Source organism: Zootoca vivipara, chromosome 1 (genome assembly GCF_965207765.1).
Source record: "Zootoca vivipara chromosome 1, rZooViv2.hap1.1, whole genome shotgun sequence".
In the NCBI taxonomy this organism is placed as follows: Eukaryota; Metazoa; Chordata; class Lepidosauria; order Squamata; family Lacertidae; genus Zootoca; species Zootoca vivipara.
In genome coordinates this window covers 127,042,020-127,068,207 of record NC_142582.1, presented here as the reverse complement: position 1 = coordinate 127,068,207, position 26,188 = coordinate 127,042,020, and the positions used below count along the sequence as shown (strand labels likewise).

The following is a 26,188-nucleotide window of genomic DNA, read 5'->3' as shown; positions in this document are numbered from 1 at the left end:
GCAAACCACTCCAGTATTTTGCCAAGAAAACTCCATGGATGTAAAAAAGGAGAAGCTTTGAGAAGAAAGAGAGAGTTTCCAAGGCATGCTTTGGTTCATGGGGTCACGGAGAGTCGAACACTACTAAGACGACTAAACAAAAACAACAAAGAGTTGGAAGGCACCCTGAGGCTAATCTAGTCCTACGCCCTGCAATGCAGGAATCCCACGAGCATCAGAGGTGGTTTTAGAGGAGTGCAACCGGTTTGGTCACATTGGGCATAGACCTTGGGGGTGCTGCTGGGGACGCCACAACTATGATTTACAATGGAGCATGAGAGGTGTAAGAGAGGTGAATTTTGGTGTCGCACAGGGCACCAGTGAAATTTTGGACCCAAAAATCTGCCACTGAAAGCATCCATGACAGATGGCCATCCGACGTCTGCTTAAAAGCCTCCAATGAAGGAGAGTCCGCCACCTTCTAAGGGAGTCCGGTCCACTGTCGAACATCTCTTACTGTCAGAAAGTTCTTCCTGTTGTTTAGTTGGAATCTCCTTTCTTGTAACTTGAATCTATTTGTGGTAAATAGTAGTAAGCATCATTGAACTCAGTAGAGTGTACTTCTAAATAGATCACGCCACCTCAAGGCATTTTATTGACCCAAGGGCTGTTGTACCACATTCTTTACCACAGTGGTCTTCAACCCCCGGGCCACGGACCGGCAGCAGTCCGTGGATCAATTGGTACCGGGCCGCCCAAGGAACATTTAAATACAATTAAATTAAAATTATTAAATCAAAACAATCTAAATAAAATATAAACAATCAATGCCCCCCCTCAGCGGGCCGCGGTAAAATTATCAAACGTCAACTGGTCCGCGGCAATAAAAAGGTTGGGGAGCACTGCTTTACCAGACATGGAAGCAACTGCTGGGTCATGTGTGAACTGTGCAGCACTTAAAATTGAGTACAGTTGTTACTGTCCTAATTCTATCCCCAAAAGTATTCTGTGTCATTATAAGGGATCCCAGGGTCCACCCCTTAGATTCCATGCAGCTTCACCGCAACACATACATTTTCCTGCCCCAAGCAACCTCATGAGTTGCTTGGCCAACTGAGCTGCCAGAGAGAACAAATAGGAAGAGCATCATGGGTGCACATGTTTGGAGAAGCAGCTTGTTTAATGAGAAAGAGAGAAGTAAAATGTGGTAATCTAAAGCTGATGGTCAGACAGGAGATGAAGGAAAGATGCAGCAACTGGAGAAGAAGAAGGAGATAGCACACTGGAAGTGAGATATGGGCAGATGCAATCAATTAATTCTGCTCAAAATGTAGCCTATTGTCAGTCACAGACAGAATATATTGCCTGGGGAAATGAAAAATCGCGCATCAAGAAATGCAGGAGGAGCATGGAGGAAGCACTGACTAACCTGGCCTTAGGCTGAAAACACAAAGAGATGGGAAATGAATCAGACCATCATAATTGCATAAAAAGAGAGGTTTATAATATATACCGTACGTTTTAATACATAGTTGCTCAAATTTTGCATTGAAAAGCACCACTGAATATTCTGTTATATAGGCATCAGCCTCTCCATCTGTGCTACAATCTATTCATTTTATTCTGATTTGCTTATGGCATCATTGTCTGTTTACAGTATTCTGTCACCACCTCACCACCCTCCCTGCTGCAGTTTAAGGCACTTGTTAATGTCTTTCTGTCACCAAGCTTCTTGTTTCATGAATGTCTCACAAATGAATCATGCATATCCAGCCTAAGGCTGCAATACACACACTTCCCTAGGAGTAAACCCCATTGTATTTAGTGGGACTTACTCCAGAGTATAATGTATAGGCTTACATTGCAGAACTCCTTTTGCTGCTCTGATCCACATTCATCATAGGAAACAGGTGTACAGCTGGATTACACATTTCTTAACTGTCCCTAAGCCAGCCATGTCCAAAGTCCATTTCGGGGGCCTAATCTGGCCTGCCATTGTTTAAATCTGGCCCCTGCGGCAGTTTATTTCCTGGGGTAAAATCCTAAAGAAAACCTCAACAACTATAATCCTAAAAGAAGCTCAACTCCAATCCTAAGAAAAGCTCAACAACTTCCATCCTAAAAAAAGCTCAATGTAAAATCATAAAAAGGTCAACAACTTCAATCCTAAAAAAGGTCAACACATATATTAAGTAAAATAGAAACATCGCCACCTGTCCCCACCCCACTCACCTTTCCCCTCCCCCCTCCACCTCTTTCCCCCTTTTTCTTCCTAATGTAACACTAATGTCTCAACAAATGAAACTGATCTGTAAAAATCAGTTTCAGGGGGGAAAAGAGAAACATTGCTTATACTTTTGTAAACCAAGAAAGTCTTTAATAATAATAATAATAAAAGGTCAACAACTTGGGTTGGCAATTTGGTTGGCCCTCACGGCCCTTCACTTCATCAAATCTGGCCCTCTTTGAAAAAAGTTTGGCCTTACACACCACCAGTTTTGTGTTTGTTTTTTAACATCTGAGCAATTGGAATGCTGATGAACATCCTGTAACACTTCAAGAGCTGAGCTAGTGCAATAGATGAATACAGTAATAGACTCATAGAATCTTAGAGTTGGAAGTGACCTGAAGGTCATCTAGCCCAACCTCATGCAATGCAGGAATCTCAGCTAAAGCATCCATGACAGATGACCATCCAACCTCTGCTTTAAAACCTCCAAGGAAGAGTCCACCACCTCCTGAGGGAGACCATTCCATTGTCGAACAGCTCTTACTGTCAAACAGGTTAGTTTCTATTTAGTCAAGCAAGAACTCTTGCAGTTGATTATTATGGAGTTTAAAAACAACAACAGAATCCTATGTTTACCTCAGTCCCCCACCACTCCCATTTTCTTTACTCATACGTATCTTATTGTGTCTGTTTGGCAAAAAATACTATTTTCCTTGAAGAAGGATAGCATTCAGTGCTTTAATTGATAGTTCGTTCATCTCCCCTCAACTATAGTAAGTGCCCTAAAACATTATTGAAAGCTGGCTTTGACAGTGCGGATAAATTCACATATAAGAACTTATACAATTGTTACCCAGCAAGATAAGTTGATGGTTACTCTGACAATGGAACATCAATAGCATAGCTATGAACGGGGGTGAAAGGGGGGGGGTGGTGGAATACCAGACAGAGAAGCTGATAATTGCCATCCAAGGTCAGATATGAATTACAAGTAATATACAGCAAATTCATTGTTAACAAAGAGGACAAATTGATTGCTCCATCATGAAGTGCCTTAAGTTGTCAAATACTGATTACAAAGGCCCACAACTAAATAATAGAAATGAAAATCCTTCATACATTTGGATGAGCAATGTCATTTCTAGTATAAATTTTCTCGCCATAAAAGCACATCATGAAATAATTCCCTCTTATTTTATTGAGGCAAGCCAATGATTAACAAGGAAACAGTGGTCTCCAACAGGTCAAATACTGAAGTTATGGATGGTCCCCCCCCCAAATGTAACCATAATTTTAATCCTGAGCTGAGGAAATGCCAAACACGGTTGTAGAAAAACTGAATATCAAAGTGTACACACATAAATTAAGTTGTTTTAGGAAGCAAATACAATAATCTCCATTTTCTCAGTGGAAGAGGGGGTGAGTTATTTATTTATTTATAAATGGAAAGCCTTGCTGCTCAGTGTCTCAGAAGCATCAATAGGTGCAGTTTATGTGGTTCCAATATTATTTCAGCCATCATAAAGGCTGGAAACTTATTTTTATAATTGAGAGGTGATCTCAATGTTCTTAAAAGAACAGGTGTCATTGATAGTTGGCTCATAATGAGCCTAAGGCTTTTAGGCTTCCCATAATCCTCTGGTTGGACACAGTGACAACAGGAAGCTGGACTAGTCTGGCCGTTGGCCTAATCCAGCAGGATCAATTAATATTATTAATGCTATATTTTAAGCAGAGCCTGATACTCTCTATGGCAAGGTGGGAAATCTGGAAACTGCCAGATGTTGCTGAACTACAGCTCCCATCTTCCTTGACCATTGGCCATGCTGGCAAGGTTGATGGGAGCTGGACTCTAACAATAGCAGGAAACAAGTTACACACCCTTGGTGATTAGGAATGAATTCTTGCTGTGCTCTACAAATCTCCTCCTCCTTTCACTGACTCTCTTTTCCAGCACCCTAATGGCACAGCTCCCAACACCAAAATTGTATTTTAAGTGTTTTGTGTTGTTCTGTTACATGACCTGTTTGGAGGCTCATCAGACAAAAAAAGCGGGATATAGATGCAACTTTGTAAACAGATTATGTAAATCCAAACAAGAATAAGACTATCATCTTTTAAAAGTTAATAAATTTCTGTAAATGAATGAATGAATGAATGAATGAATGCAGGAGCTGGCTATGTGTTCTTATCACAAGCGCCCCCCAAGCAAGAAGCTCGCCCCACCAAACTTGCCCTGCCATTGCTGAACTCCTGTCGTTATCATATGCTTTCCCCCCCTCCCATTTTTTCCTGCAGCCACCACTGATTCTTATTGACCCAAGACAGATATATAATTATGAATTAAGCATGTCAAATAATTGGCAAGACCTGTGTATGCAAACAATATAGCCTTATGCCACTAATATTGCTAAACGTGAAATACACAAGTTGCGGAAGCAGATGAAAAAACAATTATTAGGCAACACGGAGTCCAAAATAATATCTAATGGGAAGTTGCCTTCATATTTTTCATACAATTCCTTCTCTCTTGTCCTCAATGGAAAACCGGTCTGGTAATCTCTACCGGACTTCCAACGGGTCCTTTTTGTCCAGGAAAATAAGATGATACCGGTTTATACCACTTCACATTGTGTGGGGTGGAATAACATTTGTGAATGCTCACACATGCATTCCAAACCAAAACGTTTTACAAATACAAAAGCAGAACAACAGGCAAGGGGTTGGGCTAGAATCTTTCCCTTTGCCGTGCTAGCTTCCTTCTGATACAGAGTTATTTTTACAACCCTTTTTAAAGTGTGGTCTGTCCCGCCCCCTCCACCCGGCCTAAAGTGGTGCAATCCATTGTGCCACCTCAGAACTTGGCCATTCTGCTGCAAATATATAGACCGGGCCATTGTTGTGATCCCTGAATGTGAGTTTGGAAATAAAAAAGGTAAAAGGTAAAGGACCCCTGGACGGTTAAGTCCAGTCAAAGGCGACCATGGGGTGCGGTGCTCCTCTCGCTTTCAGGCCGAGGGAGCCAGCGTTTGTCCACAGACAGCTCTCCGGGTCATATGGCCGGCATGCAGATCTACTTCACCTTCAAATACGTAGATTGCACATTTATAAGATATCTCAAAGTTGCGCCTTTCCTCAGTGAAGGAGGAAAAATCTACACAGCAAATCAATAAGTAGGCAATGCAAATTAAACAAATGTGTATAAATTGACCTGCTTTCCGTTGATTGCCTGATCTTATTGTTCATGTCCTGGCAAACATGAACCCAGAAACCAAAACATAAAAAACACGATTGGGGAAGGTAAGCAATATTATCCACAGCATAATTCCTAAAAAAGAAAAGAGCTTGTTTTGTTTCGTTTTAACATTTATATCCACTATCACAAACAGATTCATTTGTCAAAATAAACCAGTCGTTTGACAACTGTTCCATTGACTCCGGAGAGATTTTCTTTCTTTCTCCATCCTCCTGTCCTGGATTTGGTCTCATGAGCCTGCTGTATGATATGCAAGGCGAACAGTAGGACTTTGAAAGTATTAAATGTTTCACGGATGACAAAGGGCCGCTTTCATCCCCATTACACTTGTTTGCTCCTTGACTCAGTATAATGGGATGTTGTGCTGGAGAGGCTTCCCTCCTTATGCAGGAAGAGGGGTATGTGAGTCACAGGGCAACATTGTACTTGGAATGACAGATTTGTCTGCTTAAACTGGGGAGATGCACTTCTGCGCTTAGAAAACAGTCAGCTTGCAGGAATCAAAAATTTAGTAAATGGCTCTCTCTTCTGTAGATCAACTTCAGATCTCAGGGAATTGCAGCTCCCTAGCAAAGCTGCACAGAAACCCCGAAGTGATAAATGTGATGGTTTCACAGCTATGACTTTGCACTGTATTATTTTATGTCTCTGTTTTATTTTTCCTCCCTTACTCCTGCTGGTGTTTTTTTCCTGCCTGAGAGAGAGAGAAATAGAAAGAGAGAGACAAAAGAGAAGAGAGTCTCTCCAAGAGACAGGGAATCAGGCCTTTCTTACAGAATGACAGATTTATCGGAGAGGCAACTTTCAGAATCATTGGCGTCCCTACAGTCTGGCAGGAATCTAAACTGCTTTCAGTTTTGACTTAACCCTGAGGGTCGGATAGGGACTGATTAAAAGAAGTGGCAGGTCTGAGGCTCATCAGCGGTGCTGGACTCTCCAATAGGCAGACTAAGTACACACACACTGTGGGGCAGCAACAAAGCAGGGGCACATTTATTTTATTTTTTTTAAGAATTTCTATTTTTTAGAATTTGACATTTGATTTAAAGATAAAAGACTTCGAAGTAGTCATCATGGGAAGAATCAGAGCTTTATTTGACTTCCGTACACTCCACACTCTTCTTCCAGTTTTCTGTTCTCTTTTTTCCCCCCGACTTACCCCCAACTAAACCAAGAGACGCCCTATTAAGGTAGATGGAAACAATGCAAGGAAATCCGATTCTGTCAAGTGTTACAATAAATCCACGTTTTATTTTGTTGTGAATTTTTATTTTACGGGTTTAGTACTGTATTGCTTTTATTTTGAACTACAGATGGGAGGCACCATGGACGTAGCCAAGGTGAGGAAGGGGGGGCTTCACGCGTGCCTCCCAAAGCATATTCGGCCCTCTCTTGTGGGTGGTGTTTTGTTTTGCGGATTTCTTGCGCACGTGTGAATGCTTCCTAATGCTAAATAATAAACAGGAGTGGGGCAGTTTGACACCCAATCCTATCCAAATTAGGCTTTTACGCACGCGTCCGCATTGCTGCGACAGAAATTACGCACGACTCTGCTTTGCTGCTGAAATTAGGACTGGCCTCAGGAACCGAGTGAAAGTGAATATATAAAAATGCCTGAACACTCTCTCTCTCTCTCTCTCTCTCTCTCTCTCTCTCTCTCTCTCTCTCTCTCTCTCTCTCTCTCTCTCTCTCACACACACACACACACACACACACACACACACACGAGAGAGAGAGAGAGAGAGAGAGAGAGAGAGAGAGAGAGAGAGAGAGAGAGAGAGCTGCTGCAATGTATCAGATGTTCCTGCGGTCCGGTGGACAGAATCGGGCGCCTTGAGAGCTTATTCCTCCCTGCCAGGACACCCGAAGGCCGTTTTTAATCCAGATCGTCCATAAAATCGAGGAGTGTGCACCTTAACACCGCCCAGCTGGTCCTTGGAAGCGCAGAGGGCGCAGCGTGCATGGCGTGAAGAATCTGCTTTCCAGCCTCCTCCCAGCATCACCGCCCTCGTCCGGCCCAACGACAAGGCTCCAAATCAATGAAATGCTCCTTAGAGCAGAGCTAGTCAACGTGTTGACTCCAGGTGTTCGTGACTACAACCCTCATCAGCTCTAACCATTGGTCATGCTGACTGGGGCTGACGAGAGTTGGAGAACATGCGGAGGGCGCCACAATGACTCCCTGCTTTATATAGAGAGGAGCATTTAAAATAGCTGGTATTGGTTAAACCAGGGTTTCCCAAACTTGGGTCTCCAGTTGTCTTTGGACTAAAACTCTCATCATCCCTAGTTAGCAGGAGCAGTATTCAGGGATGATGGGAATTGTAGTTCAGCTGGATACCCAAGTTTGGGAAACCTTGGGTTAGAGTAAAGGTAAAGGTAAAGGGACCCCTGACCATTAGGTCCAGTCGTGACCGACTCTGGGGTTGCGCGCTCATCTCGCATTATTGGCCGAGGGAGCCGGCTTATAGCTTCCAGGTCATGTGGCCAGCACGACAAAGCCGCTTCTGGCAAACCAGAGCAGCACATGGAAACGCCGTTTACCTTCCCGCTGTAGCGGTTCCTATTTATCTACTTGCATTTTGACGTGCTTTCGAACTGCTAGGTTGGCAGGAGCTGGGACCAAGCAACGGGAGCTCACTCCGTCACAGGGATTCGAACCGCCGACCTTCTGATCAGCAAGCCCTAGGCTCAGTGGTTTAACCACAGCGCCACCTGGGTAGGCATCCCCAAACTGCGGCCCAGTGGTCGTGGAAGATGGGAATTGTAGTCCAAAACATCTAGAGGGCCGAAGTTTGAGGGGTGTGTGCCTGGGTTAGAGCAAATTCCATTTCAGAAGTCTTCTGGAACATAGAAAGCTTTGCCTTATGCCATGGGCCCATCTAGCTCAATACTGTCTGCATACTACCACCACCAATTGGCGAAAAGCCATCTAAGCCAGGGGCTCAAAGCCAGTAGTACATGTGAAAGGGATCTAGAGGTCTTAGTACTGTAGACTACAAGCTTAACACGAGTCAACAGTGTGAAACTGCAACAACAAAAGCGAATGCTATTCTAGGCTGCATCAACAGAAGTATAGTGTTCAGATCAAGGGAAATCATAGTGCCACTCTATTCTGCCTTGATCAGGCCACACTTGTCATACTGTGTCCAGTTATGGGCACCACAATTAAAGAAAGATATTGAGAAACTGGAAATTGTGCAGAGGAGGGCAACCAAGATGATCAAGCCTTATGAGGAACAGTTGAAGGAGCAGAGTATGTTTAGCCTGCAAAAGAGAAGACGTCACTGAGAAGAGGTATGACAGCCATTTTCAAATATCTGGACGGCTGTTCCACAGGAAATGTAGCACGCTTGTTTTCTCTGGCTCTGGAGGGCTTCAAATGACAAGAAAGGAGGTTCCGACTAAATATCAGGTGGAACTTTCTGATAGTAAGAGCTGTTCGACAGTGGAACAGACTCCCAGGAGAGGTGGCGGACTCTGCTTCCTTGGAGGTTTTTAAGCAAGGGGTTGGATGGTCATCTGTCATGGATGCTTTAGTTGAATTTCCTGCATTGCAGAGGGTTGGACTAGATGACCCTCGGGTCCCTTCCAACTTTATACTTCTATGACTAAATACTCTGTCGTATACAAGAGCTGGTAAACAGCCCGATCTTATATTTGGAAGTAATCCCATTGAATCCAACGGGTCGAAGGTTGAGCAATCACTATCTGTTTGCTAAAGAAATGGGGTCAGTTTACTCAGAGCTAACCGGCCAATTACATGCGCCTATGCTTCATTCGCCAGCAAAATAATGGGCGCGATCCAGCTATATTTAATGTACGCTTAACTCTCTTTCCCTTTGAAAGAAGTGGGAGTCAAATGCGTAAACCCTGCTCAACGCAAACATCTTAAAACTCATTTATTTCAACTGGAGTCATTTAACAAACCGCTTGATTCTCACTTTTAAATCGATGGCGCCTTTACGTGTCTACTCAGAAGTAATCCCTATTGAGCACAATTTACCCGCAGGTAAGGGAGGTTATTGCAGGCTGGAGTGCTTTACTCAGACGAGAAAGGATCCACCTTTTAACCCAGTTCTAAACACATTTACTTTTCTATAGGACGTGCAGTGCGATCCTATACCTACTTGCACTGCCACTACCGAGTGGTAAGCGTGAGAAGAAATGTAGCATGAACGTGCGCGCAATGCGAAATCGTTACCGATTTCGTATCGGAATTAGGGCGCGTTTCAGACGGAGATTGAGGACCTCACCCCAAGCAGACATCACGGGGTGAAGAAGAAGCAATCCGGTACCCCACGGCTCCGGAATTCCTCTCTCATGGCAATAAACACCGACACAAAGTCGTTCAATGGCTGGCATCTCCACCAGCCCAGTTCTTAAAATCAGCATTTTTCGTTTTTATTTTTCACGACATTTTCAGCGCACCGGTTCCAGTTCATTGGAACCGGAAAACCGGAAGCTTTTCAAGACCGACTCAGGCCAACAGGACATCTCGCTCCGCATTGCCACTACACTGGCAAGCGGCGTTTCAGATTGGGTTTTCTCCCAGCCCTCCCTGGAAATGGCCGGAATTGAACCTGGAGCCTTCTGCACGCAAAGCAGATTTGATAAGAGCCCTTCACTTTGTCCATGACTCGCGCAAAATAGCAAATAGTTTGACGGAATTGGCTTCTGAACCTGTGGATCGGGTTCTACTGGAGGCCGCAATGGGCCTCGAATCAGTTTCATGTTCTTTTAATTTTGCTAGTTATTATTTCAGTTTTGCTCTGTATTCTGGCTATTGATCTGGTTATTGCCCAGGAAGAACTTTCGGACTGTAAGAACTGCTCAGTCGTGGAACGGACTGCCTTGAAAAGTGGCGGACTCTCCTTCACGGGATTTTTTTTAAAGCAGAGGTTGAATGGCCATCTCTTTAGCTGGGATTCCTGCGTCGCAGGGGGGTCAACTAGATGGCTCTGGGGGTCCCTTCCAACTCTACGATTCTATACGTACACCGCTTGTGTGCTCTGCAGAAAAGTGTCTACAAAACCAGTCCGAATAACCCTCGGCGTAGCTGGACAGAGGAACCAAGTTGTATCATCACGTCCAACTCTTCTGCCTTCAAGAGGACTAGACTCTTGATAAAAAGAAATGCTTACGGAATGGGGTCCGTTCCCCCGGCGCTCCCCCCCCCCACTCAGCGTTTGATTACACGCACACAAACACGCCCTGCCCGGTCTTGTTTCTCTGCAATTCTCCTCCTGTCGTCTTTATGAAAATGAGCAATATCGAAAGGCTTTCCATCCCGCTAGCAGCAAGCCTCGCATAAATGATGAAAATGGCTCGGAGGGTTTTTTTTTTCTTCAAGTGAACTGTGTAGATCTGTGAAAATAATATCAGGGTTTTCCGTCAGAATGAACTTAGACGCGAAGCCAGGCATGCCATAATGTGACCCGACACCTCCAAACCATCTGCGCTATGTATCCGCCGTCTGATTTACCAAATCTTCCCGAGAAAAAGTCACAGTGTGCTTGATACTAAAGAAAAGGCAGTAGAAGTCTCTCTCTCTCTCTCCTCCCCCAACCAACCAAACCACGTCGATTCGGAGGGCATTTCTTTTTACATCTGCGCGGGGACTGAGGAGTGTATGAAAAATAACCAAGGTGAGGCTTGAAAACAGAATTGATTTGTTTTAAACTTTAAATGTAAAAGGCCTTGCACTAATATAGAATTCCAAATTTCTGAGATCAGCTCTATTCCCTCTCCTCTCCTGCAGATTTCAACCCTCCAGGAAACAATTAAATTCTGTTTGCTGACACCAACGAAGACGAAAATGTTGCTATTATTTCATGGGAAGGTAAAATAGTGGTTCATACTTTCTTAGACTTCGCAGGGAGAAAGAAATATTGGAGGGAGGGGCCAAAATTATGACTAAAGGATGATCCATAATTTAAAAGATGCCTTTAAGTTGCTCATCCTGACCTACAAATGACTTCTCACTTCTTCCGCGGCTTTCCTAGGTGTTTATTCGAGGCCGCTCAAGCGAAAACAATGAGGTTTAAAATGGAAAGGAGGGGTGTTAAATAAAGGAGAAAATGAATGAGGGAGGGAGGAACGGATCGGGAAAGGGTCGATCCTCAGCAGGCCCTGGATGGCGGGCAGAGGCCTGTTTGTTTCCCGTGGTAGTTTTCATGGGGGTGGCGTTAAAGGTCTCCCCGCAAAAGAAAATATCCAGAACTCGGTCGAGAAGGGCTGAGCTCTGCGCCTGGGCTGAGCTCTGCGCACTTGGATGTGAGCCTCATAGAACCGGGGAGGGCTTATCTCCAAGGAAAGATGCATAGGATCTCTGTGTGCGGGTGCCTTCAGCAAGTCTTGGCCAGAACCCAACTTTATGGGCGGCGTTAAGTAAGACAGCCACAGGCCACCTGGTTCCCCCCAGATATTTTGTACTACAACTCCCAAACGTCTGGAGTGCACCAGGTGGCTGAAGGATGTGTTAAGATTATTCCAGAGTCTTGCGCTGAGATTCTTCTTTTCCTCACTGCAGCCCCAGCATCTCTTGGCCCGAACTTTCCTCCAAGGGTTCACGACTCTGCCCCAACCCCCATACAAAAAGCCAGTCCCATGTACGGTCCAAGGAACCCAATGGCCATTGTTTTCCCCAAGTGCGCGCCAGTTAGGCAGGAAAGTAAGATGTCACTGAAAAAAGACCCTTTGTGTTCCTTTGCGGGTCATCCCAAAGCCAGGCGAAGAGGCTGAAAAGGTGGAACTTGTGACTTGGCTGCACGCGAGAGCGTCTCCGGGCTATACAGGCTGCCTAGATTTGGGCGGGTTGCGTGTGCATGTGCTGGGAATCACAGCTTGGCGGCGAGGCCTCTCCGCGCACAAAGTGCCAACTTCCATCTCTGGCCAAGTACCAGGCGGCAGCTGATTTGAAATACCTCCCGCTTAACTCTCCAGAGAGAGCTGCTGCCGGTCAGAGTATGCAATAGTGGACTAGATGGGCGAACAGTCAGACTCGGGTGCAATGCTTCGGTGTCCAAAATGAAGCCTCCGCCTCCTCTCATCAGGCTGCATGAAGCTATTTTTTTTAAAAAAAAGATTCAGGTAGGTAGCCGTGTTGGTCTGATGCAGTCGAAATACATTTTTTTTAAATTAAATTTTTTCCAGTAGCACCATAGAGACCAACTAGGTTTGTTCTTGGTATAAGCTTTCGTGTGCATGCACACTTCTTCAGATACACTGAAAGAGAAGTCACCACACCCTTATATATAGTGAGAGGGTGGGGTGGGGTTTTTCTCAGGAGGGTAGAAGGAGATGGGTGATTGACTCAATGGATATGGTAAACCTGTTGACGCTACTGGACAATTATTATTATTATTATTATTATTATTATTATTATTATTATTATTATTATTATTATTATTTTAAAAAGAGCCACATTGTCCTGTAATGAGATATTTCGGAGTAGGATCGCGGTGCTTTCCCTTTCCAGATCAGATGCTGAATGAGTTGGTTTTATTTCGGATTATATTTGGGAAAGTTGAGTGGCAGAGTTACCATTTCCTTTTCCTCGAGAAAACCACACAGCTTCTCCATCTCAGGCAGCGCCCGGACGCGCCTGCGCCCTCTATCTGAATACAGCGCAAATCTCTTGCAAAGAAACTCTCCCCACCACCCTCCAGTTTTCCCTGCTAGCAAAGGGCCAGTGCAGTGACTGGGCGCTGTCGACCGCTGGGAGGTGCTGAAAGAGAGAAAGGGAGAAGCGGGGAAAGGGCGAAGGACGCACACCCTCCTTCTCCAAGCGCGCTCGGAGCTGCTGCGCTGGCAGGATTTCGCTCTTTGATTGGCAGAGGCTTGGCAGTGATGGGCAGGCGGCCTGCCATGGAAACCGAGGGGGCAGCCAATCTGGCGAGGCCAACAGCAGCAAATCAGAAGCTGGAAGGGAGACCGAGGGTGCGGTGGTGTAGGAAGCGGGGGGCTTTCCCCTGTTTCCCCTCCCTCGCCCTCCCTCCTCCATTCACACACAGGTCCCTCCCCCTTGCCAACTTGAGGCAGCCACCGGAGCGCGGCGCAGTCTTTCTCCCAGCGCCCTAGCGCAGCGCGCGCGCGCGGCGGCCGCTGCTGCTGCTGCTGCGAAAGGTTAGCCAAGCGAGCGCCTGAAGCGCGCAAAAGGAGGAGGAGGAGGGGACGGGAAGGGTAAGAGAGGGAGACGTGCTTTTTACCCCTTATCTCGAGGGCTGAAGAGAAAGAGAGAGAGAGAGCGCTGGCTTTCTGAGCCCAGGAGAAAAGCGAAGAAACGTGGCCTCCGCCAAAACCAGCGCCGCTGTTTGGAGAGGCTAGGCGCTGGGAGTCGCTTCCGACGCGGGGAAGAGTCGCTGCAACCCTGCAGCCCCATATCTAAGGGACAAGGCGCCTGGACCCGCGGTAGAAGCAGCCCAGCCCTAGGCGCGGAGAAGAGGCGCCTTGATTCCGCGTTCCCGCGGATTGCGCGCGAGAGGTGACCCGGAGGAAGCGTGGTAGCCCGTAGCCCAGCCATCCCTCTCGCCTGCCCTGGCCCCCTTGCCGGCCGCCTCCATGTTCCAGCTGCCCATCCTCAACTTCAGCCCTCAGCAAGTGGCCGGGGTGTGCGAGACCCTGGAGGAGAGCGGCGACGTGGAGCGCCTTGGGCGCTTCCTGTGGTCGTTGCCGGTGGCGCCGGCGGCTTGCGAGGCTCTTAACCGCAACGAGTCGGTGCTGCGCGCGCGCGCCATCGTGGCCTTCCACGCGGGCAACTACCGCGAGCTGTACCACATCCTGGAGAACCACAAGTTCCCCAAGGAGTCGCACGCCAAGCTGCAGGCGCTGTGGCTCGAGGCGCACTACCAAGAGGCCGAGAAGTTGCGCGGCCGCCCGCTAGGGCCGGTGGACAAGTACCGCGTGCGCAAGAAGTTCCCGCTGCCGCGCACCATTTGGGACGGCGAGCAGAAGACGCACTGCTTCAAGGAGCGCACGCGGCACCTGCTGCGAGAGTGGTACCTGCAGGACCCTTACCCAAACCCCAGCAAAAAGCGAGAGCTGGCCCAAGCCACCGGACTCACCCCCACGCAGGTGGGCAACTGGTTCAAAAACCGCAGGCAAAGGGACAGGGCCGCCGCCGCCAAGAACAGGTCGGTAGCGCACGGCGGGGATGGAACGAGGAGGAGGAAGATCTCGGGGGAGGGTGGCTGGCGGGGTGGCGACCGCGCCGCTATAGATACACTCATACCATTCCTAGACTCTTGAGCGCACTCACGAGTTCTCCAAACACAGCTACGGAGATTGAGTTCCAGTTGCCCTGCTGGCACTGTAGGAAAAGGAGATGTTCCTCCTATCCCCCCCCCCCCGCTCGCCTGGCGATTTCTCCCTCTCGTGCCCCCACGTCCTCACCGCATTTTATTGGTTTCGCTGTTCCATATCCAGGGGCCTCAAACGCTTTCAAATAGCGGGGAGGCGAGGGTGCGAATCCTGCTGCTCTCTTCCCCGGCTCGCATCAGATTCACTTGGTTAGGTTCGTTTGCTGTCTTTGGGTATTAGCTTTTACGACCGAATCGAGATAGCAGCTAACGTAGGCAGGAGGAGGATACTAAGGCGAAAATTAATGTTCTGGTTTCCAGAATAGGACCCACTGCACAATAATTCCCCCTGCCCCCCGCTTTTAAGAATTGGATCTGAATTCGTAGGGGGAAATCCTGAAGCCGTTCGTGTGAATCTGCTCCGTTGAAACAGACTGGGTTTTCTTTTAACTTCGCCTTAAGGTGTCTGAAGACCGCATGTGCAAAATGTGCTTAAAATCTTCCTATTCCACGACCGTCTTTACATTTACTTTGGAGCAAGTCCTCGCTAATCTCACCCTCCCAATTCAGTCCAAAGAGCAAGGACCTTGGAGGAAATTTGCAGTACAGTTTTATGCACCTTTACTCAGAAGTAAGTCATACTGAGTTCAGTGAGGCTTGCTCCCTAGATACTGTACAGTGTTTAGGGTTGTTCTTTCCCTTGCTCGAATTTCCCACAGAGTGGGTTTGTGGGAGGAGACAAGTAAGAATGTGAGCTTCTTTTGTCCACCCGGATCCTAAGCCCAGAGCTGGGAAATGAGTTGCAAAACAAGTATTAAATTACCAATTTAGGATCAAGCCACATTTATATCAGCAGGGCGGGCTGCTATTTAGAAACCAGATTTCATCTTGTAACCGATTTCCAGTTGAGCAGCCTTGATCGTGTTTTGCAGAATAACATAGCTGCCAAGTTATCCCTTTTTTACAGGGATTTTCCCTTATGCTGAATAGGCTTCCTCGCGAGAAAAGCGAAAACTTGGCAGCTATGTGATACATAGTTGTTTTTTTTGGGGGGGGGGGGCGTTGTAAAAACGTGAGACCAGGGAGATATGAGATGCTGAAATGTCATTTTACTTCCAAGTAAGTATGTTGAGGATCAGCCGGGCGATTACATCTGCCTACTTTTCTGCAGCATCTCTGTATCTGTAAAAGTGTATTGCTGTTGAGACTGTTGCATTCTGCAGTTTAATTAATGTATGGAACATCTTTTTGGAAGGGAAGGAAACTAGGCGGGTTTGGAGAACTGAAAAATGATTCTTCAAACAATTAAAAATTAAAGAAGGAAAGAAAGCAGGTACATGACATAGAAGAATATAGTTTTTTCGTATTTACATTTTTTTTTTACTATTGTTAGTAACAATTCATCTACAATTAAAGTTTTGGCTTTCATTTTTCTTTTAATTTCCTTTGACTATCTAGCACATCATCTCTGCTTGACTAAAGGGAAAATGCATTGCCTGTATGTATTAATGCATAGGTAGAGACCAGCTGATGGGTTTAAAATAAGTATATCTTAAAATACAATATCTATTTCACTACCGGGGGTTATCATTTAATACCATTATGCCATGCTTGCTGATACCCATCTATACAGATGGATATTTCTAATACTGTTAATGCTATCTGGTGCAAAACCTCGTTAATGGCTCATTTAAAACAAGCATTTCAGTGGATCAAGCTGATTGCTCGCCAGTCCTAAATGCACGTGTAGCTACCGTAAAATCATGTTTATAAGAAGTAAGTCCCCTTTAGCTCGAAAGAAGATATTCCCAAGTGTACATGGACATGGGACCACACTTAAGTTGTTGTTTTCTCTTTTTTAAATGGCTTACTTTGAGTATTGAGTTTCGAATCAGTCTCTCAATGCAATCAACCACGAGCAAGCACTTTTAATTTAAAACCAGGAGCAACTCGGGAGCAAAGTGTTTGAGCAAAATACTTCCCCTATTGAGAAGTATGTGGTATGGCTATGCCATTCTCCTTTTAAGCAGCTGTCCGTTCGCCCATCCATTTTCTAAATCCAATTTGTAAAAGGACATAGACACACTGCTGTGTTTCAGTGCAAAGACATAACTGTCGGAAATGCCTGTATTCAACTGCAGCAAGAAACAACTTCTAACAGAATTCAAAACGATGGTATATTGAAATGTATGTTTCTTAAAGCCTCTTTACCATGACAGTAGGCAGCGGGGGTTGAACCTGTCAAATATTCAGTTGTGATTCATGCATATTTTAAGGTACATGCCATTCCTATGAAATCACATCAGCTTCCCTTCAAAATTATCCTTTATCCCTCTCTAGGGTTACGGTTTGGAAATAGCCCATAATTTAAAAAAGGATGCTCAATATTGCCATTTAAGTGTAGAACAAAACTAGGACTTTTATTTAGCCAAATAGGGAGCTGGTTTAAGGACTGCATGTGGAGCTTGATGTAAGGAATAAGCAGGGAAAGTAGAAAAAAGAAGCCTATCTTAGAATGGGAAGGGATTTCTGATGACAATTAGGTGCACTAATTAGCACGAATGACCTATATTTTGCAGGAGGCGTGTTTACGATTCCATTGTGCCGAAGTGCTTGAATGTAAACCAGTTTAGCAGCACAGACTTCAATAGGATTCTTTCGGCTTAAATCCAATAGGATTCTTTCGTCTTAAGTCTGTGAATCCGACTAACAGAACAATCCTATACTGTACAGACTTACCTAGGAGTATATCCTGTGCTGCAGGACTGATTTCTGAGTAAACATACCGTAGATAGGCTTCCATCTCACAAAGTTTAAATGTGAGGGCGATGCACACCAATGTATAAATAACTTGCAATGTGAGAGGCAGAAAGACAGAGAGGGGGGAAATTGCTGGGGACAAGCAGTTTTTGCAATCCAGTCGAAGGATACATTCTTGAATCTATTCAGTTATAACCAGCGAAGAAGAAAGAGAGTTTTGCAATATGCATGCTGCTATAATCCCTATGCATGTTTACTCGGAAGTAAATCTTTCCGAACTCAGGTGCACACAGGATTTCAGCTTTAAACAGATTCTTAAATTCAGGCAGGCCCACAAAAGCCAATGCAGAAAAACTGGAAATTAAAGGACTTTGTTTTAAGTGGGTTGCGGATTCAACTGAGGAAAAGGCTGAGAGAGAAGAAGCAGAACATTTAGCAGACTGTGTTTAAAAATGGTCCTGCTGTTTGTTTTTTTAAAAAAAGTATTTTGAAATCTTTACTCTGGATTGCTCAGAGCTAAAATTGGTTCTAATCTTAACATCCTTGAAAGCTTTGTTCAGAAAATACTCTTCTTTGTTCGGCATTTTTGTGGATGTGTCATTTTTAAACAGAATTTACTCTTTATTTCATAAATGTTTATAAAATAAGGGCAGAGCAATAGTACACAAGAAAATATCATATTACGAAAACAAAATTTAAAACCCAGTATACTTGGGAGTGGGTGTTCCATTTATACAAAGAATGAATCCAGTGAAAAACACATTGTTGTTGGTTCTAAACAATCCTTGGTGGAAATCAGTTGTAGGACATTCCTTAAACTATGTACTGGAGAGGAGCTGATTCCAGCCCGTGGTACAAATCTGCAGAAAACTGCATTTCCTCCCCATTGTAGTGCAAGTGTGATTAAATTTATTGGAACTGGGGGCGGGGAGACAATGTTTTGAAACACTTGTGGGGACCACAGCCGCCTCAAATAAGTGATCCAAGATATATTTCTGCTAAAAGTTGCTTGAAAGCAGGTGTGTATGAAATTACTATTACGCACTATAGTTTGCAGAAATAGAAACTGCTGCTTCAATGCCAAATTATCAGAACATGACTCATTAATGTATTTGCCTTAGCTCTGGAAGCTAAAAAGAGCCGTTTCTATAGACAAGGCTTAACCCTCGATGCTTAGATTAACACAGTTCTTCGTTTCTTTGTTCTAAGAGATGTAGTCAGCCATAACAAGGATCCTGGCTACATAAAGAGGTGAAGGGATGATGATGATGATCAGGGGTCAGCGACCTTTTTCAGCCGTGGGCCGGTCCACCGTCCCTCATACCTTGTTGGGGGCCGGGCTATATTTTTTGGGGGGAAATGAACGAATTCCTATGCCCCACAAATAACCCAGAGATGCATTTTAAACAAAAGCACACATTCTACTCATGTAAAAACACCAGGCAGGCCCCACAAATAACCCAGAGATGCATTTTAAATAAAAGGGCACATTCTACTCATGTAAAAACACGCTGATTCCCGGACCATCCGCGGGCCGGATTGAGAAGGTGATTGGGCCGCATCCAACCCCAGGGCCTTAGGTTGCCTACCCTGATGATGACGATAGAATAACAATACTAACGACAATAAAATAGCATATATCAAGCAGTTGCAATATTTCACAGTTGTATTTTATTTCAGCTCCGTAACACCCATATTTGCCCAAGGCAGGTTTAATTTTAAAAACGTGATTTTTCGAAAAGGAGGGAAAAATAATACAATCTTAAATATGTTCCTAGGTGCATTTCTGTAGGATGTGTTTCACATGTATTTCTGTCTTGAACTGGTCTTCCATGCCGATTCTACCCTGAGAGTGACTATTGTTAACTGGGTCCATGTGCTAGGTGTGTGTGCCTTTGATTTTTATATTAAAAAAAGCTGTATGTGTGATGGCTTCATCAATGTTGATAATACTACAGCAGCTATTGTGAGGCAAAAAAAAAAGAACCACTAAAAATCTTCTCAAAATACATTGCTTTTTTTTTTGCGGCTCTGCTTTGAATGATATACAGTATTGCTCTTTTTACACTTTTTGCAGATATGTTCAAGGTAGAACTACAAAAAAGCATTATGTGTTGAGAACATTTGTTGTGGTCTTCTGTTGTGTCTGACAATAACTGCTCTAGCAGACCTTTTGAACATCACTCAACCCTGTGACCCTTCCCTACTGGAAATTTCAGAAACTGAAATGAATGGACTTTGGTGTATGTTTGAATATTACCTCCAAATTGTATGGGTTATTACCCAAATGGAAACAATTACTCCCAATGAAAACAAAATGGGGGCCAAATAAAACGTAATTACAAGTGTATAAGTTGGGTGTATAAGTTGGCGGTATCATATAACATATCATTGCAAGAAAAATAACAATAGAAATAATCGCAATTATAGAATCTGAAATAATATATGACGCTGAATGAGAAATGCATTCTTGAAAAGAAACTTCATCCAGAATATTACGGATATATTAATGATGATGATAATAATACAATTTGGAATTAGGGAAATATTATTTAAATGCACAAATGGCTAAATTAAAACTGCGTGAGTGGATCAGCTGGCAAGAGTTTTAAAACCCTGCAGTGGGTGCAAATGTAAGCATGGTGAATTAGCAAAGTTTGCAGAATGAGGAAGAGTCAGAGCTCGTTCCAGTTGACCTGCCACACCCCCTAACCCCTAAAGCAGGACAAATACAGTACCCCCTTGAGCTATACCTTCTCAAACTGCCTGCATTCAGGAGGAATTTCCACCCCATCTGCCTGCTGTGGAACCTGTGTGTATTTGTCAGTGAACCCCTGGCCATTGCAGAAAGATCTTGGCACGAGGAATGCCCATCCACTGTGCAAAGTGACTGACAGTTGCAGAATGCACGCAACAACCCTTTTCTTTGGTTGTGCATTAAAGGGGGAAGTTGGTAATACTCTTTCAGGGGAGCTTAGAATTGTAGAATTGCAAGGGACGCCTGGGGGGGGTGTAATCTAGTCCAACCCCTTGCCAATGCAGGAATCAACTGGCTTGTCTGTTGTTCCTGAAGCTTTCACAGAGGACCTCTTACACTTTTCTGGAGTGTCTTAGGGTTCCCTAGGGAGACGGTTTGAAACCCGTGGACCCCACACCAAAGTTACACTGAAGTTATTTGTACATGCAAGTGAAGTCCTTCTATGATTGGCCATTTTAAATTGTGGAAGTGGCCTTGGCCAGGATAGCGGATGGGGATCTGTAAGACACTCGCTGCAGCAGGGTCAGAATAGGTGATTAACAGGTGGATAGATGGATGGAGCCAATATGACCCAGTTGGATTTGGCAAGCAACCTGGCTGTAAAAGAAAACAGCGCTTACGAGTCTTGAAGCTGATATGATAGGGTCAGTGTTGGGCATACTCATTTCTTTATACCTCTATAATCTCTGATTGAAGCAGGTTCATGCAGAAACACAAAAATCCAAAGGAAGGCAAATATTTAAGGCAGGGGTGGCTAGTCTGTGGCCCTCCAGATATTGCCAGACTCCTGTCATCCCCTGCCAACATGACCAATGGTCAGGGATGATGGGATTTGTAGTCCAGTAACATCTGGATGGGCATCAGGTTCTCCACCATAAAGGAAAGATAAAGTGATTTCTGAAGGAGACAAAATGTGTCTTACACTGTTAGGTTGTAAAGATTTTTTTAAAAAAATTTTTCCTTTGCAGTGAACAGGAAAATTACATCTTTAAGTAAGCTTTTGTCTTCTCTCGCCTTCCTATGAAGGACAAATGGTACAGATTCCAAGATAAGCTTTTGTCCTTTGGGGAAGGAGCATGCATTGAAATAATAGGAAACAGAGTGGCTTGGTTAAAGTGAAAGTCTTTTTTAAGAGGGGGGGGATATGGTCACATAATTGTTGTGTGCCTTTCTGATACTCTGTGGCCAAGCCATCCCACTGGGAAGTCTAAAGCTAGTGCTTCTTTATGCAGTGCATAATTAATCTGTGGAACTCATTAACACAAGGCACAGAGAATATGCTTTAAAAGAGCATTAGACAAATTCATGGTGTGTAGATGTATCATTTGTTATTAATTATACAGTACTGCTATGATTAGAGTGGCTGGTGGCTGGGGAAACCCAGCCAGATGGGCCGGGTATAAATAAAATAATAATAATAATAATAATAATAATAATAATAATAATTATTATTATTTTGTCAAGGCCTAAATGATGTAGGTCCTAGATATCTGAAATACTGCTTCCCTCCCTATAAACCCACTCATTTATTAACATCAACAGAGCAAGTCTTCTTGGTGTTATTATTATTATTATTATTATTATTATTATTATTATTATTATTAAAATTTGTATACCGCCATATGCCCGCAGATCTCAAGCTAAAATCACAATATAAGAAACATAAAATGCATAATAAAAACAAAAACCAGAGCAACCCAATAATCCCCCCCTCCACAACACATTTTTAAGGGTATTGGATGTCAATCAACCAAAGGCCTGGTCAAAGAGGAACATTTTTGCCTGACTTCTCCCTGGGGAGAGCACCCCACAAACAGGGAGCCACTGCAAAAAAGGCCCATTGGAAGTTCCACTGCCCTCAGAAGTTTGAGTGGTGGTGCTCTGGGAGAGAGAGCATTCTCTGCAGCAGCTCCTAAGTTGTGGGATTTCCTCCCCACAATTGCAATCAGGTCCCGATTGTGAGCTTTGTTGGCCACCATGAGAACAGTATGCTGGACTAGAAGGGCCTTTGTCCTGGTCCAGCTCTTTCTGTGTTCTTGTGGCTCATTAAAATGATTTATTAGTTCTTTAGTCTGCCTGGGCTTTGGTGAAATCAGAGAACCACTCTCCCTGTATGGATATGAGACCCACACACCCTGCAATCCGCTGAGAGCAGCTGGGAAGTCCTAGTTCACTGCCCTCTCCATGAAGGCATGGAGAAGCGTGGTGTCTGATGATGCAAACATGACTGCTATGCTGTGTGTTTTTGGCTAACAGAATCAGAATAGTTAAGAGCTGGAGAAGTGGTAGGTTGCAATTCCTGAGGTAGTGGCAGATCATATGATTGTGTTTCCACCTTTTGATAAGTCGAAGAGGACTGTAGGGTTAGCACAGGAGTGCAAACTACACAAGAAGAGCCTGCTGGATCAGGCCAGTGGCCCATCTAGTCCAGCATCCTGTTCTCACAGTAGCCTATCAGATGCCTCTGGGAAGCCCACAAACAAGACCTTAGTGCAACAGTGCAATTCAGCCCGGACACTGAGGTCCAGCTCCGAGGGCCTTCTGGCGGTTCCCTCACTGCGAGAAGTGAGGTTACAGGGAACCAGGCAGAGGGCCTTCTCGGTGGTGGCGCCCGCCCTGTGGAATGCCCTCCCATCAGATGTCAAGGGAAAAAACAACTATCTGGCCTTTCAGAAAACATCTGAAGGCAGCCCTGCTAGGGAAGTTTTTAATGTTTGATGTTTTATTGTGTTTTTAATATTCTGTTAGAACGTGGGTGGCACTGTGCTGTAAACCAACTGAGCCTTGGGCTTGCTGATTGGAAGGTTGGCGGTTCGAATCCCCGCTACGGGGTGAGCTCCCGTTGTTCGGTCCCAGCTCCTGCCAACCTAGCAGGTTAGAAAAGCACATCAAAGTGCAAGTAGATAAATAGGTACCACTCCGCAAGGAGGGTAAAAGGCGTTTCCATGCGCTGCTCTGGTTTCGCCAGAAACGGCTTAGTCATACTGGCCACATGACCCGGAAAAACTGTCTGCGGACAAACGTCAGCTCCCTTGGCCAGTAAAGCGGCGCAACCCCAGAGTCGTTTGCAACTGGACTTAAGTGTCAGGGGTCCTTTACCTTTACCTTTAATATCCTGTTGGAAGCTGCCCAGAGTGGCTGGCGAAACCCAGCCAGATGGGCGGGGTATAAATAAATAAATTATTATTATTATTATTATTATTATTATTATTATTATTATTATTACTGTTACTATTACTATTACTATTACTACTATTTGGTTTAGAGGCATACTGCATCCAGCAGTGGAGGCAGAACAGAGCCATCATTACTTGTAGCCATTGGTAGCCTTATTAGAGGAGATTACTTATTTTAAAGCCATCAAAGTTAGTGAACATCACTGCCACTTGTGGGTGCAGATTCCATAGTTTAACTGCGCTGTGTGGAGAACCCCTTTCTTTTATCCGTCCTGAATATTCCAGCATTCAGCTTCATTGGATGCCCACGAGTTCTCGTTTTTTCTGAAATGCCATGCATAAATTTTATACACTTCTTGCCTTTTACTAGGCTTTTCTCTAATCTGAGAAGTCCCAAATGTTGCAATCTTTCCCAATAGGCAAGTTGTCCCACCCCCTCGATCCCATTACCCTTTCCGGCTCCGCAACAGGGGTGCCAACTTGAATAAAATATTGGGGGTGCCAGGTAAGCCCTGCCCCACATAAATCGATCACATGACATGGTACATGCACACCATTTGAATGGCAATGCCCATTCACTTTGGGGGCCCCAGTCCCCTCAAATATTTTATTGGGGGGCAAAGGGACCTTGGCCGCTAGGAGTTAGTTCCTATACTCTGCAATTACTTTTTTGAGATGAAGTGACCAAAACTGCAAATTATTATTATTATTCCCTGCCCAATCTGGCTGGGTTTCCCCAGCCACTCTGGGCAACTTACAGCATATTTGTTGTTGTTTAGTCGTTTAGTCGTGTCCGACTCTTCGTAACCCCATGGACCATAGCACGCCTATATTTAAAACATAATAAAACACCAAACATTAAAAACTTCCTGAAACAAGGCTGCCTTCAGATGTCTTCTAAAAGTTGTGTAGTTCTTTATCTCCTTGACATCTGGTGGGAGGGCATTCCCCAGGGAGGGCACCACTACCGAGAAGGCCTTCTGTCTGGTTTCCCTTCACAGTGAGGGAACCAGCAGAAGACCCTCGGAGCTGGACCTCAGTGTCCAGGCAGAGCAGTGGGGGTGGAGACGCTCCTTCAGGTATACTGGACCCAGGCTGTTTAGGGCTTTTAAAGGTCAGCACCAACACATTGGTTTGTGCTTTGAAACTTACCGTTTTCCAAATGCAGTCACACCACGGATTTGCAGAGGAAAGTATAGGCTGTGATGCAGGTGAGACCTTGGGCTGCTCAAGGTGAGAAGAGGCATAATGAATGAGCACAAAGTGAAAGAGGTGTGTTCATCTCTGCCAAAGAGACAGGGGCATAGCTGCCAAGTTATCCCTTTTTTAAAGGGATTTTCCCTTATGCTCAATAGGCTTCCTCGTGAGAAAAGGGAAAACTTGGCAGCTATGGACAGGGGTTCTCATTAATATGGTCTGCTAGGTGTGTGGGTGGGTGGGTGTGGGTGTGTTTCTATAGTCTATTGCAATCATTTAATAAAAAAAATCATTGTTGTGTCATTATTTTACTTATGGCTGTATTTTGACGATAATAACAAACATTGATGGATTGTGTCCCGTGTTAACCCGGCTCAGAGTAGACTCACTGCAAATAATGAACTTAAGCCCATTGTGTTCAGTGGATCTGTTCTGAGTAGGATTTAGTTGGGATCATCATCATCATCATCATCATCATCTAGATTTCGAACCACCTTGAGAAAGGGCAACTTGCAATTTTTTAGAAATTTTAAGTGTACTTGAGGCGGGGAGAATCAATAGAGTGCAGCCCATACCTAAATGCAGGAAGAATTACATATCCAAATGTATTACCGCCTTAATAATAAGAATGATAATAATTTTATTGTTTATACCCTGCCCAAGCCCATCTGTCTGGATTAAATATGCACCACCAGGGGGGAAAACCAATAACCTGAAATTTAGAAAACAAGTGTCTGGCGCTCACTGGCCCTCCTTAGCCCAAAGGTGGAAGGCGCCAGCATTGTCCCTTGCCCCTCTAGAAATATGAATGCATATTGCCTGGAAGCAAGAGGCTGCGCCTCGGTGTTGAGGTGTTGATGCTCAGGGATGGGCATCGGGGGGTGCAGTGGGTGGGCCCGGAGACAGAGGTGGGGGTGTTCCGGAAGGAGGGAGGGGGCACCCCTTGATTATTTCCGCTGCCTCCCCAAAGTGACGGCTCCCTCTCGCTTCTCCCGCCGCAGGCTCCAGCAGCAAGTCTTGTCCTCGCAAGGCGCAGGGCGGTCGCTGCCGTCGGAGGAGGAGAGCGCCGGAGAACCCCTCCTGGGCGCCGCCGCCAGCCCCGCCGCCAGCCTGTCCAGCAAAGCCGCCGCCTCCTCGGCCATCTCCATCACTTCCAGCGACAGCGAATGTGATCTCTGAGAAGGAAGAAGAGGAGGAGAGCAGGAGGAGGAACTGGACTGACGGGCCGGGCGGCCGGGCGCGCGGGAGAGCCGAGGGCGCAGCAGCAGCAGCAGCGACGGCACAGCAGCCGCCGCCTCCAGCCAAGCACTCCCTCGCCAGCCAGTGCCTGCCTGCCTTGCCCGCCTTCACGGCTTCCTGCGCCGCTTTGCCTTGTCCGCAATCCCGGGCCCGACGGCTGGTGGCGGGCCTGCGGAGCAGCCCGAGTCTCCAAGGACCGTCCAGAAAAGCAGGACGCGAAAATGCTCGGAGAGACTCCGCTGATGCTCGTCCTCCCAGCGGCATCTTCGTCGCCGTCCATCCTTCAGCCAGGAT

The 26,188-nt window shown here is 45.3% G+C and overlaps 1 protein-coding gene across 1 annotated transcript; it reads left to right on the top strand.

The window, feature by feature from the left end:
• The first annotated feature begins 14,027 nt into the window (after window positions 1-14,027).
• Window positions 14,028-25,834, top strand: SIX6 (SIX homeobox 6). The gene is made up of 2 exons (XM_035116265.2): window positions 14,028-14,599; window positions 25,657-25,834. Exons 1-2 carry the CDS (start codon window positions 14,028-14,030, stop codon window positions 25,832-25,834), a joined length of 750 nt encoding a protein of 249 aa, XP_034972156.1.
• Window positions 25,835-26,188: the final 354 nt, after the last annotated feature.

Coding starts and splice junctions, on each gene's coding strand:
- SIX6 (XM_035116265.2), top strand. CDS start 14,028: ATGTTCCAGCTGCCCATCCTCAACTTCAGCCCTCAGCAAGTGGCCGGG. Junction 14,600..25,656: donor GCCGCCGCCGCCAAGAACAG/GTCGGTAGCGCA, acceptor CTCCCGCCGCAG/GCTCCAGCAGCAAGTCTTGT.